At 35.4% G+C, this 13,343-nt stretch overlaps 1 protein-coding gene across 6 annotated transcripts; it reads left to right on the top strand.

Annotated features, from left to right (window-relative positions):
• The first annotated feature begins 321 nt into the window (after positions 1-321).
• On the top strand, positions 322-6,571 carry LOC145949776 (uncharacterized). Of its 6 annotated transcripts, XM_083060669.1 has the most exons (5): positions 347-3,051; positions 3,318-3,449; positions 3,866-3,944; positions 4,059-4,465; positions 4,566-6,569. In XM_083060669.1, the coding sequence occupies exon 1, from the start codon at positions 800-802 to the stop codon at positions 2,261-2,263; it is 1,464 nt and encodes a 487-aa protein (XP_082916795.1). In that variant the 5' UTR covers positions 347-799; the 3' UTR covers positions 2,264-3,051; positions 3,318-3,449; positions 3,866-3,944; positions 4,059-4,465; positions 4,566-6,569. The 6 variants fall into 6 exon arrangements, with proteins under 6 accessions (XP_082916799.1, XP_082916795.1, XP_082916793.1 ...); XM_083060673.1 differs by having other exon boundaries at positions 322-1,643; positions 1,727-3,051; positions 3,318-4,465; positions 4,566-6,571; XM_083060667.1 differs by having other exon boundaries at positions 3,866-4,465; positions 4,566-6,570.
• The last annotated feature ends 6,772 nt before the right edge of the window (positions 6,572-13,343 follow it).

The raw sequence follows: 13,343 nt of genomic DNA, 5'->3' as shown, positions 1-13,343 counted from the left end.
CCCTACACATAACCGACCCCCGAACCCAATTATGGTTATCAAGGCCATAGTTGGATCTTTAAAAACCTTTTCTTTTTCCAATATTTTGAGTAAAATATTGGTGGCAACTCCATGAACCTATTTTCAAAACCATTAATTAAGAATTAGTCTGGTGCCCGGGCATTCCTTAATTAATGAGACTTTTAAAAGGATGTCTAAATCATATGTCGTCAGATCGGAAATTTTCGGGTTGCGACAATAATTACAAATACATCTACATCGGTTCACCTAGTAAACGATGTAGTATTGAGATGCATATTCTAGACCTAGCATTGTGGTAAATTCTGTTCAGTTTTGGTTATACCTAGCATTATGGTGAAGCCTCCGTCGCGCACACCCGCCACAGCACCGAAACCCTAGCCAAGAACTCAGGCTCCAATGAACCGCCGCCGCACTCAAAAGACGCCGTTCTCGAGGACCTCCTCAACCTTCTCTACTTCGGCTCGCTCTTTGTTATGAAATAATTGAATAAGATGTTAACAGCTGTAGTTAATTGAGGGTCTGTTAAGTTGTCAATTTAGAAGTTAGTTTCAACTGTTAGAATATTATAAATAGGAAGTTGTTGTTAGAATTCTCGACAGAAAAAAGAAAACTTGTAAACTCTCTGTATTCTTCTCTCTATCATCAATAAGGAATTCAAACTCTTCTTTTCTCAAGATTCCACGTTCTAATTGGTTCTTCGTGTTCTGGTAGCACCTAGAACTATTTCTATACATATCAATTGGTATCAAACTTTCGATCTTTCTCGGAGCACGTTTCCATGGCAGACTCTACACGTCATGCGACGACAATGAAAGATTTGGAAGAATGCATTTCTACAAGATTGGAAGCGCGGTTGGTAGAATTAGCGGGTGCAATGCAACGCACTCTGAGTGAGTCATTAAAGGATACGATACAAGAGATAGTGAAACAATCTGCCCTTGGGGAATTGAATTCAACCCCTAACCGCGGTGAGCATCGTAATTCTGCGTATTCTTGTGGTACAAGATTGGCAAGAATTGACTTTCCTCGGTTTAATGGTGAGAATGTGGACCAATGGATTTATCAGTGTGATAATTTCTTTTTAATTGACCGAACACATGATGAAAGTCGTGTACAATTAGCAATAATTCACTTAGAAGGACGTGCTTTACAATGGCACACAGCTCTTGCAAAAACTACGAATTGTTCTTTACTGTCTTGGAATGCTTATAGTAGGTTGGTAAGAGACAGGTTTGGAGATGTGTGTGTTGATCCTATGGCAGAGTTGATGAAACTTCAACAGACTAAGTCGGTGGGAGAGTATCATGAAGAGTTCGATGCCATTATTAATAAACTGAATTTGTCAGAACAATATACTTTGAGTTGTTTTTTAGGTGGATTAAAGAAAGATGTCCAGATCCTGGTGCGCATGTTCCAACCCACTACGGTACAAAAGGCATTCACGTTAGCTCGGATGTATGAAGCTGCTAATGCACCAAGTTCCGTGTTGTCGTCGTTATCATTGAACAAACAGAAAGGGCTATTGGGATCAAAACCAGGATTGACAGAGAAAGCTGTTATTCCTTTCGGGAAGAATTCTGAGGCAAATAAATCTGGCATTCGATCAGTTGCATACATATCAGGTGCCTTTAATCTTGGTCGTGTCTTCATCCATTTCTGGTCTGTTAACTTCAAATTCATCCCTGAACTAGTATTTGTGTCCAAGGGATTTGCAATCTTTTTGTTGGCTGCCCACCTCCTATCACTTGCTGCATTTGCGCATTATAGTTGGTGCAAACATGAAGGAGGGCTATGCAAATTTCTGCATTCTAGATATGTCTTTATGAGACTGAGGTTTGCGCTTTTCTTCTCTTCCACTTTTTCTAAGAAGGTTGGCAAGAGCAGTTCATCATCCCTCAAGGTCCTTACTAAAGAACATATTGTGACAACTATGTTTGTCGGGAACTTCATTGCCATTTTATGTGCTCGGTCATTGCATTACCAGTTCTATTCATGGTACTTCTATAACTTACCTTACTTGTTGTGGAGAACGCATTACCCAACATTGCTGCGTTTGATTTTGTTCGTGGGAGTGGAGTTGTGTTGGAATATCTATCCTTCTAGCAACCTTTCTTCTACGCTACTTCTCTGCCTTCACTTAATTATTCTATGGGGTTTGTGGTCTGCTCCGCCAGAGTATCCTTATGAGATTGTATACTTCTCTGCCTTCACTAAAGTGCATAATGTTTTCCATATTTCCTAGCTTAAAAAACATGTGGGAAATGCAATAACTTCCAATAAACTTCCATATGAAGCCGATGCTGCTTTTGCTGAAAGGGAGCCTGAAACAATACTAGATCGGATGATAGTGAAAAGAAATGGTATTGCAGTGACTAAGATACTTGTTAAATGGAAGCATCAACTTCCAGAAGATGCCACGTGGGATTTTATGATTTGAAGAAGAAGTTTCCATTATTTCATCCTTGAGGACAAGGATGTTTCCAAGGGAAGGGCATTGTTATGAAATAATTGAATAAGATGTTAACAGCTGTAGTTAATTGAGGGTCTGTTAAGTTGTCAATTTAGAAGTTAGTTTCAACTGTTAGAATATTATAAATGAAGTTGTTGTTAGAATTCTCGACAGAAAAAAGAAAACTTGTAAACTCTCTGTATTCTTCTCTCTATCATCAATAAGGAATTCAAACTCTTCTTTTCTCAAGATTCCACGTTCTAATTGGTTCTTCGTGTTCTGGTAGCACCTAGAATTATTTCTATACATATCACTCTTCAACGTCAAGAGCCACTTCGCCTCCACGATGCTCACCCGGACGCATGAGTGCAGCTATTGCCTGACCTACGACTACGTCATCGATGATGCCATTGATCTGCTCGGCGAGAAGGATCTCGATTTGACCTCCACCTTGCGTGCCCTTCTCGTTTCACGCTCTGTCGATTCTAGCTTCTCACACAAGAGCGCGCTCCAGCGCTGCGTGGAACACGCTAAGCTGTGGCTTGCCAAGTCCGAGCAGGCCATTGGGCCTGATGTTGGAGGTTGGTTGTTTGCTACTTCTTTTTCCCCATCCAAGGCGTTGACTCTGCATAGCATAGTATTATTCCTGATAAATTGCCAATTTACTTTTATGCTTCCATTTCATGATAATCTCAATGTTAACTCAGATTAACCTCTATTTTTTTGGTCTTGTTAGGTTTTATTGGCTTTCGAACTCCTTTATTTTATGTTATTCATTTATCAGTACCTGCATGTTGTTACATGTTGCTTTTATTATGATAATGGTAATATGGTATCATATTTACAGGAAAATCCATGAATGACCCTTTTTACTGGTAGTTCAAGAGTGGCAGAGAAGTTGGCCCTTGATTTGAAGAGCCATGTTAAATTGGAAGATGCTGGATTTGACTGGAAGATACTGGGCCCTGATGTTCAGCAGGTTTGTTACAATTTTTTGTGGATATCATAAAGGTACTGACTCATTTTTAGTACTATAATTGTTTGTCACTTGTGGGATGATTGGTCAAATTCTAAGTTTATGCCTTAGCTGATATTGGTTTTGCATCAATGGTTAGACATTGTTGGTGGACAATGAATCTTATATTTCCAAAAATAAATAGCATTTTGATAAACCATTTCTTCCTGCGCTCAAACAGGATGTTATAATATTTACTTTAGTTATTACCGTGAAGCAAGCTTAATCTATAAAAACCCGTTCACCTATTATTCCTTCACAAGCTAGCAAAAGAAAATTCTTGTTTAATATGTGAGTTTACTTTGGTTAAAAATGCAAAGGCTAATAATCTCATGTATCTTGATTCATTTTTTGGTTTCACCCACTTTGTGTATCCGAAGCAATGCTGCAACCCAAATGACATATGTTAATGTGATGGACCAAGGAGCTCGTGGCGACGACAAAATTGATGATTCAAATGTATATGGCTTTCAATTTTGTTACTTTTTATTATTTAAGGGAAATTAATTTTACATCTAAGTATGCATTAATTTAATAGTATCTATATTTTATATATATTTTAATTGATTGTAGGCAATTTTAAGTACGTGGTTTGTGAGAAGGAAAGTTTTGACCATTGTGTTAGTGTTTTTGCTAGAGCAATTTTTTGCTTGGATATTTCTCTGAGTTTATAGATGTGAACAGTCATTCATGTAGCTTCTGGAAAATGAACTTGGTGACTTCACTACTGAGCTCAAGCTATCTCTTTTCCAGCTGGGAATCAGTCCTCAGATAATAGCGTCCATTATTATGCAGGTATATTGAGCTTGTTGGACAGATATTTGATACAAAAGTTTACTTTCTATTACTTTGAAGGCCAAAGGATGTCAAATAGGAAGCCAACGGTGTTCTTTGATCTTTTTGCTTGCGTGTTAATAATCTATCATCCCCATAAAAGTATTTGATACATAGGAAGCCAGCGGTGTTCCTCTTTAGATTATGTAAGAAAATAAATCTTTTGTAAATTGTATGTTTGATTTCTTTTTTCATGTTTTGGCCTTCTATATATGAACTACATTTATACAAGATATTCATTTGCAGGTACTCTATCATGTTGTCCCTTCACTAGTAAAGCTACGGAAAGAAGGTATGGATGGGTACGAGAAGATTAAGAGTTATATATGGGTCTATTTATCTATCTTGAGCAGTGAGCTAATTTGTAGCTACACATTGTTTTACGTGTACATAAGTAAGAAATACTATTTCAATTTGTTGAGAAAAATAATTGTATTGTTTTAACATGTTAAGTGTATTTGCTAGTTGATTTGATATGGTTGGTGATAGATTAGTTTATTATTTTTATACAAGTTTATTTGATCTTTTTTCATTTGTTAGTGGTTTTGGTTTGATCCACACACTTGGTAGAAAAAACCTAAAATAAGAAAAAACCTAAAAATAAACAATTTTTTTCAACAAAAAAATATAAATCTACATCGATTCAACTATGAACAGATGTAGATGAGGATATAATTTTACATCAGTTCACCTAAAACTGATGTAGATTAGGACATAAATCTACATCGATTTTCAACAGAACTGATGTAGATTTAAGTCCTAATCTACATCGGTTCTTAGAACCGATGTAGAAATCTATATATTTTTTACATCGTTTTATTCTACATCGGTTTCAGAACCGATGTAGATGGCTTCACAGAACCGATGTAGAAAACGTGTCTTGTAGTAGTGAAAACATCGGTGGTGACTCTATGAATTCTATTCAAAACTATTACTTGGGGATTAGTTTGGTGTCTGGGCATTCCTTAATTAATGAAATTTTTAAAATGGAAGTCTAAACCATCTATGGGCAAGATTGAAATTTTTCGAGTTCTGATAGATGACGACTCCACTAGGGATGCTTAAAGAGGGCCAGGCCCAAATAAATGATGAATTTAGTAAAATAAGAACAATAGTTCAAATATTTGGTTTCCTTTAATTTATTTATTTTTCATTTATTTACTTTGTTGACTTTGTATCTGGATGTTTGAAATAAACAACTGTACACAAAACCTTGCACACAATAGTTCCCTCTATACCCGAGGGCATGAACGTGTAAACGTAGGGAATGATTGACATACAATCGGCCCAAGTATGGCCTTAGAGCCTGCAAGCGTTGTCAAAAATCACACTCAGGGTGATAACCAATTACTTTAGCCCAAAATACTACGTCAAACCTTAGAGTTTTCCAGGTGACGGCGATAAAGGTAATGGGTCCCTATAATAGGGTTACCTTGGGAGCCTTTAAAGACTAGTGAGGACAATTAGAACCTTTCTATACAAAGCACATTCTTTGACAAGGACCACGAACCATGGATTTGTGCCGTTCAGGATTAATTTGAGTGAGCATATATTTGTTGCATTTGTGTGTTTCATTTTTTTTTAAATGGATAAGGATTACGAGAAACTGGAAATTGAGACCCTTCTTGTACCCTATTTAAGCATCATATAGGTTAGTTCATTTAAAAAAATGGTAAAAAATCATGCATCATAGCCCTTAGCTAAACAAAACATCATAATGCTTAGGCAGAAAGTCATATGTCATGCATTTCTTTAGTATAGTAATTAATAAACATTCATTTAGATATATGGAAGGCATAGACAGTAGCATGCATGGACCGTTGAGGAAGGTGAACATTCTGAATTGTGCAATGCTAAGAGTCAACAGCTTATGCGCTCTAGTGCCAAGAGAAGCCAAGAGTGACTTTAAAAAATGCTATAGAAGAATCCTCAACTTGTTAAGGATATCTGTTGACCCCACCTTCATGAAAGCTTTGGTGCACTTATGGAAGCCAGAGTTTCACTGTTTTCAATTTCCACATTTCGACATAGTACCCATTGTAGAGGAGTATGACCTAACGATTAGGTGGCCCAAGTCTGAAAATGAAGAGAAGCACACAAGAACCTATTTTAAAGGAAACCTAAAGCACAACAAGAAAGACTCATGAACCAACAATGACCAACTCAACAAGAAGACAATATTTTAAGAAAGATTTGAGAGGATAACATCAAGACATATGAGACAACAGACATGACAAGAAATTATTTAGAAGGCACAAAGGAGGAGAGACAAGTTACCCTTTAAGACAACCATGGCTCTTGATACCACATGATGGAACCAACTTCTCCATGAAGGCTAGTGGTTGATTTCTTCTCTTCTCCAAGGATGAGATGATGCAAATGATGATCTCTTCAAGGGTAGGAAGTGACGAACAAGGTGTATGGGGGAGGATATGGTGATGCACAAAATGAGAGGAGATAAAGGGGTGGTGTTTAGTGTTTAGCTCCTTTAGGCTAGCTCACTTAACTAAGGATGATGAAGGCCAACCAAGGGGGAACCAAGCTCACTCAAGGAAGAGAGGAGAGGATAGGGTGCCGTGGAGTTCCTAGGGGACTAAGGAAGGAATGAAGAGGCACAAGGCTCACTCAATATCATTAATTTGCAAAGTGGCTACAAGGTGGATGACCTAGAGTACTTATAGAGAGAGAAAGACATCTAGGGTTTCTTGGGAGCATTTGACCAAAATTTTTAAGTCCAAATGCACCCTAAATGAGCCCTAAATGCAGCCCAAATGAAATAACTCTCATCTCTCCTAAAAGACTAAAGTACCCTTAGGTTCAGAAAAAGAAAGAAATGGACTTTGACCTCATAAAGCAAGGTTTAAGTACTAAAATAAATCCGAAGACTAATTTTGCCCAATAATACAAAGTCTAAATAAAAATACAAAACAAAATCCTAATATCTAATGTAACCCAAAATACAAGGGCAAAATAGGAAAAGAAAGAAACAAACTAAGGAAAGGTCTTAAAATCCACACACATGATGATCATGGCTTTTGGTGTGGTGTGTTCTTCATCTTCCTCTACTCTCCTAGCCATGGACCTTGTGATAGGCCTTATATGATGCTTCAAGGATGGTCCTCTATCATATCACCACAGACAAGGTAACTGAACTAATCAGGCTACCTCCTCATATATCCATGCTTGAGGGCAATGGGACAAAGGTTAAAAGCTCTCTATTCTGGAAGGACACCTATCCCTTTTAGCCGATCAAGAGGATTGGATGATTTTCAACAGGACTCTAGCTTTAATCTTGTTTGGGATAATCCTTTTCTCTTTTCACGAGAAGGTAATAGATCATGCTGAAATCGATAACTTCTTTTCTTGAGATGCGCACCTAAAGAGCCCTATGCCTGCCATTCTTGTCGACACCTTGATCACTGTTGACTTCTGTAATAAGAAATCAGGGAAATAGATGAGATGCTGCAACCCACTGATAGTCATATTTTTGTACATATTTCTTTATATATTTTGCCTTATTTGATTTCTTTTAGTGTCATATATTCATGTATCAGTTTAGATTTTTGTTAGTGAGTCATTTAGGATTTAGTTGTAAATTTTACTAAATTTTCGTAATAATTTTCTCTTTTGACACAGTTTCTTGTGCAAGCCATATTTGGAGCTATACAACTTTGAATTGGGAAAACTTGGTGTCCCTCGAAAGATAAGAAGGAGATGTACAACTTATATGTTTTAAGAAAACCACAGTTCAGACGTTTTCAGGCACAAAATCGCGCCTCAAGCTCGTGACCTTGCATTGAAGTTTTCAACTTGTCTTGAAATTGTTTAGTTGTAGTTAATTAGGCTTTAAGAATGTAATTAGTGGGCTAGACCCTTAGTTTAGGCCCATTACTTTGTCTTTAAATTCATGTAATGACTCTTGGCATAAATTTTTGTACAACATTTTTCAGATTTGGGAATTCTTGCTCAAAAAGTTTCTTTCAAATTCTCTCTTCTATTTTCTCACAAAATCTTTCTTTCTTTCTTTCTCTCTCTCCCTCCCTCTCTCTCTCTTTCATGAAATTTCTCTCTTCTCTATTGGAATTGGTTGAAGCAACATGATTATAAGGTGAGGCTAATTAATCCACAATTGGTTTAGGGTTTCAAGAACTACGGTAAATTTGAGTTCCTAATTTTTACCGAACGAATTCCCTCTTCCTCTTCTCTTTTCTGTTTATGATAATTTCACTTTTCATGATATTGAATTTTTGTTTTGAATCATAAATAGAAATAAGAGGATGCAATTTCATATTTGAAATAACCTAAATCAACCTAATTCAATTTGATTATTATTCTTGAATTTTGTTGGAACCTTGAGTTTGCGATTGTAGTTCTTGTTTTAATGAAATTCATAATCTAGATTTAGATTTTTGTATTGATTAATTTCGAATTGAATTAGGTTGATTGAGAATTCGTATTTGTTGTGAACAATGAAAATTATATCGTAGGAATTGAAACCTTGAACCGTTATTTGATAATATTGAAATTATGTGTTGAGGTTCTCTTTTCTCTTTTCTATATTGTTGTTTACAATATTTTCCAAAATAAAATCCCCCCAAAACCTAACTCACTTGCATGAAAAAAAATCGGAAATAGAATGAACTTGTGTCCTTGAGATATGACCTAGGTTAGTTCTCTATATTACAAAATATTTTTTGAGAAACCTAGTTTTGTTTGATAGTGACTCGACAACGCTATCAAAATGGCGCCTTTGTCAGGGACACAAGTCATTTTGTTTTTATTTTTATCATGTGTACTAACTGTTTGGTTAAATGTTTTAGTATTATATACCAAGTGTTTGTATAAATGTCTTTGTTTTCCTGTTTGTAAATAATATAGTGTATTTTGTTGCTTTTATAATTTGTCTTTAGGTTTCTAGTATAGGTATTTTTTTTTATTTCTATTTCTATTTTTGTTTTTGTTTGGTTTAGTCTCTAATCCACTATAGATTCATCTCTAATTCTGTTTCAAATAATAGGTAAAAAATTTTTTTGGTCTCTATGTTAGTCTTTGGTTTTGGTCGTTAACCACTATAGGTAGGTATTCCGTCTCTATTTTTGGTGCTATTTTTGTCTACAACAAATCAGAGCATGAAACAGCAGTAATACAAAGCATAAAACTATAGTAAAATAGAGTGCAAAATTGAAATAAAATAGTGTAAAAACTGCAACAAATTGTTGTTGTTCCATTGTAGTTTCGTCGCTATTTCATTTCCATTCTTGTTGCTATTTTGTTGCTATTTGTTTGTTTTTTCTTTTTGCTATTTTTGTTTGCTGCCAAAATAGAGGGAAAAAAAAGGAATGCTATAGTAAAAAATAGAGGACTAGTAGAAATCCTTACATGAAGAAATTGTCTTCCATGGAACCCATTCGAAAATTTTCATTTCTTCTCCGATTAGGCTAAAACTTGCTTGACAAAGGTAAAACGTGATTTTTATAAATTTTCATTTCTTCTCCGATTGCAAAATTCCTTCATCTTGATAGAGTTTTATAAATTTTTACATAGGGGTATTTTGGTCATTTAGAAAAAGTAGGTTTGATTGGGCTGAAATTTTACCAGAAGGTAGCTAAAATTCATACATCAAGGAACCCTTGTTACAAAGTAACTACAGGTGTTAGGGGTCCTTTTTGCCAAATTCCTCCATCTAGACCACTTTTTCAAATTTTTTTTGATTTTTCCATTTTTAAAAATCATCAAATAAATTACAAAAAATAGAAAATATGATATGAAATGATGTTCTAGTGTTGAAATATTATTTAAAATTCATTTAGTGCATTTTTGCATGTTCTAGACCTCATTTCATACATATTTGACTTTTTTGTTGACTTTGACTTTTGTTGACTATCAAGATTGGATGTTGGTGTAGTTTTAGGATACTATCTGATTGTATTGTGGTGTATGACTAGATCTAAACATGATAATTTGGTTGCTTTTGATCCTGAAATTGAAAGAACACTGCATAGGCTTAAATATAAGGTAGATACCTCTACTACATCTTGTGAATCTGATTTTGATAGTGTTGTTGATTCTAATTCTTAATATAATACTTTTCAATCTAAAATTATGGCTGATAACTATGAACTCACTTTGAAGGATTTGGCTACACCTAATGTCGTGTATCAACCATGGTGTGTCCAATATCCTAAAAATCAAACAAATTATGAGCTTAAATTTGGACTTATCCATTTGTTGCTAAAGTTTCATGAACTTGCATGTGGAGACCCTCATAAGAATTCAAAGGAATTCCATGTAGTGTGTTCCACCATGAGACTGCAAGGAGTGCCTGAGGATTATGTAAAAATGAAGGCATTTCCTTTCTTTCTAGATGGTGTTACAAAAGATTGGCTTTACTTTTTACCTGCAACAATCACTACATGGAATCAAATGAAGAGGTTGTTTCTTGAGAAATTTTTCCCTACCTCTAGAACTGCAGCAATAAGGAAGGAGATTTGTGGCATAAGGCAACTGAATGGATAGACTTTATACGAGTATTGGGAGAGATTCAACAAGCTGTGTGCTACCTATCTTCACCATCAAATTAGTGAGCAATTATTAATTCAATATTTTTATGAAGGACTAACCTTGATGGACAGGAGCATGATAGATGCAGCAAGCGGAGTAGCATTGATGGATGAGACTGTTGAGCTTAGGAGAGCTTGAAGCTTAAAGGAGTTTTGATGATCACAACATGTGTGTACAACAACAACTTGGAAGCACAAAAACAAAGTCAAAGAAAAGTCAATATTATATAATAGTGATTAGTGTATAAATTGTTTTGAATGATTTAGTTTGTTGTGTATGCTGTGTGCATGAGTAAATCTATATCTAAGCTAAGTAGAGAGTATATGATGATGAGTTAAAAAGGTTAGAAAGTTATTTTGAGGCTTAAAACGAAGTTTTGAAAACTAACTCAAAATAATCGATTATCGTTAAATATAATCGATTATTCCAGCAACAGGAAAAATGGGATGCCTTGCTGCAATAATCGATTATTTGCCAAAATAATCGATTATCCCAGAAATGGCTCTATGGAATAATCGATTATCCAGCAAAATAATTGATTATATTGTTCTTGGTTGGTTTCCAGAAAACCTGAAGAACAAAATAATCGATTATTCTTTAAAATAATCGATTATCTGGGTTTGAGACTTTTATAAATAGTTTGAACTTTTAGAAACTTCAGACAAGAGTTAGAATTGATAATCAAATTGCGAAAAGCGTTTTTGTGGAGTCTTTGTGACCATCTTGGAGAGTTTTCTTTGTGAAATCCAAGAGTAAAAACGTTTGTGAAAAACTTTGTTAAAGGATCATCATCATCATCATATTCTTGAAAGGGGAAGATTATGATTTGCTTCTGAATTCCAGGTGAATTCGTTCCTTTATTCTGTGTGAATACTTGTAAAATCTTGGGAAGGGTTTCTCAAGTGGTAAGGTTTCTTGTAGTGGGTTTCTACAAGGGGTGCTTTCTTGGGGTCAAGAAAGTGGTTATCTTTTGTGTTGAAGTATATGCATGTGTGTGCTTGTAAACCTTTTTCCTTGAGATAGTGGAACAAAATCTTGATCAGGTGCTGATTGAGGACTGGATGTAGGTCACATGTGGAGTGGCTGAACCAGTATAAAAGACTTATGCAATCTTCTACCTTATCTTTTACTTTGAGTAATTTCTTGGTTGAACATTAAAGAAGATAATTCTTGATTAACATGTGTGTGTGAATATTGATGGTTTAATCTGAATTAGAGCATTGCATTTCAACCTCATTGTTTTGTAATCAAGAAAGCATATTGCATTCATACTTCCATAACAAGTCTTTAAAGAAGCTTCATTTGAAAATTCGGTTTTAGAAAAGTTTTAGTGAAATAAAGATCATAAATACTCTGAAAAATTTTAAAAGGTCATAGAATCTAATTCACCCCCCCTCTTGGATTGTGCCATTCTTTTCTAACAGAGACACCAAATGCTGTAAAACAACTCATTTCAAACATGGCAGCTAACACTTAACAATTTGGATTTAGAGGAGCTGTTGAGGGAGTAAATGAGATGGTCATTGGTGCTGGTACTATTACTATTTATGGTGTGGATAATTAGAGGCTGGAGAAAAAAATTAATGATCTGACCACCATTGTGAGGCATTTAGCAATTGACCAATAACAACAATAGGTCAGTGCAGCAAATGAGTGTCTAGCAAGAGTTTGTGGCATTTGTGCTTCATTAGAGCATCCTACAAATACATGTCCTACTATACAAGAAATAGATGTAAATTTTTTTGGAATTTACCCTAACCAGTAGCAACAATATAGACCTCGACAGCAACAACAAAATTATAATCCATACTCCCAAACATACAACTCAGGTTGGAAAGATCATCAAAACCTGAAATGGGGGCAACAACAACAATAGCCTTCATGAAAATCTACTGGTAAGTATCAGCCTTCATTCAATCAACAACAACCTCCACCTACACCTCCTTATGCGCAAAAGAGTGGACCTTCATTGTAGGATATGATGCAATAGATGGTTGCACAAAACATACAGCATTAACAACAAATGCAATTTTCAACAAAACATGGATGCAACTGTCAAAGACTTAAAGACTCAGATTAGACAGTTAGCAACTCAGGTAAATCAGTTTCAATCTCAAGGTTCTGGCAATCTTCCCTCCAAAATAGTTATTAATCCAATGGGGAATGTGAGTGCCATTACCTCGAGAAGTGGAAAAGAGTTACCACCAGTGCAACAACAATTAGTTGCAACACCAAATTGTGATTCTTCTTTTGTAGGTGCAACTGAAAATAATGATTATGATGCAACAGTTGTCAACAAACAGATTCCACTTCCTTTTCTAAATAGACCAGCAACAACAAAGAAGAGATTAGAGCCTAATAGTAAGCTATTGGATATGTTTAGCAAGGTAGAAGTCCATGTTCCTTTCCTTTATGCCATCTGACAGATTCCAAAATATGCAAAATTCCTTAAGGAATTGTGTA

The sequence above is a fragment of the Cajanus cajan genome, chromosome 1, assembly GCF_000230855.2.
Source record: "Cajanus cajan strain Asha chromosome 1, NIPB_CcT2T_4, whole genome shotgun sequence".
Taxonomy (NCBI): domain Eukaryota; kingdom Viridiplantae; phylum Streptophyta; class Magnoliopsida; order Fabales; family Fabaceae; genus Cajanus; species Cajanus cajan.
Note: the sequence above shows the minus strand (reverse complement) of the source record. Positions and strands in the feature narration are given on the sequence as shown.

What these genes read in the sequence shown, in the direction of transcription:
- LOC145949776 (XM_083060667.1), top strand. Translation starts at nt 800, where the DNA reads ATGGCAGACTCTACACGTCATGCGACGACAATGAAAGATTTGGAAGAA.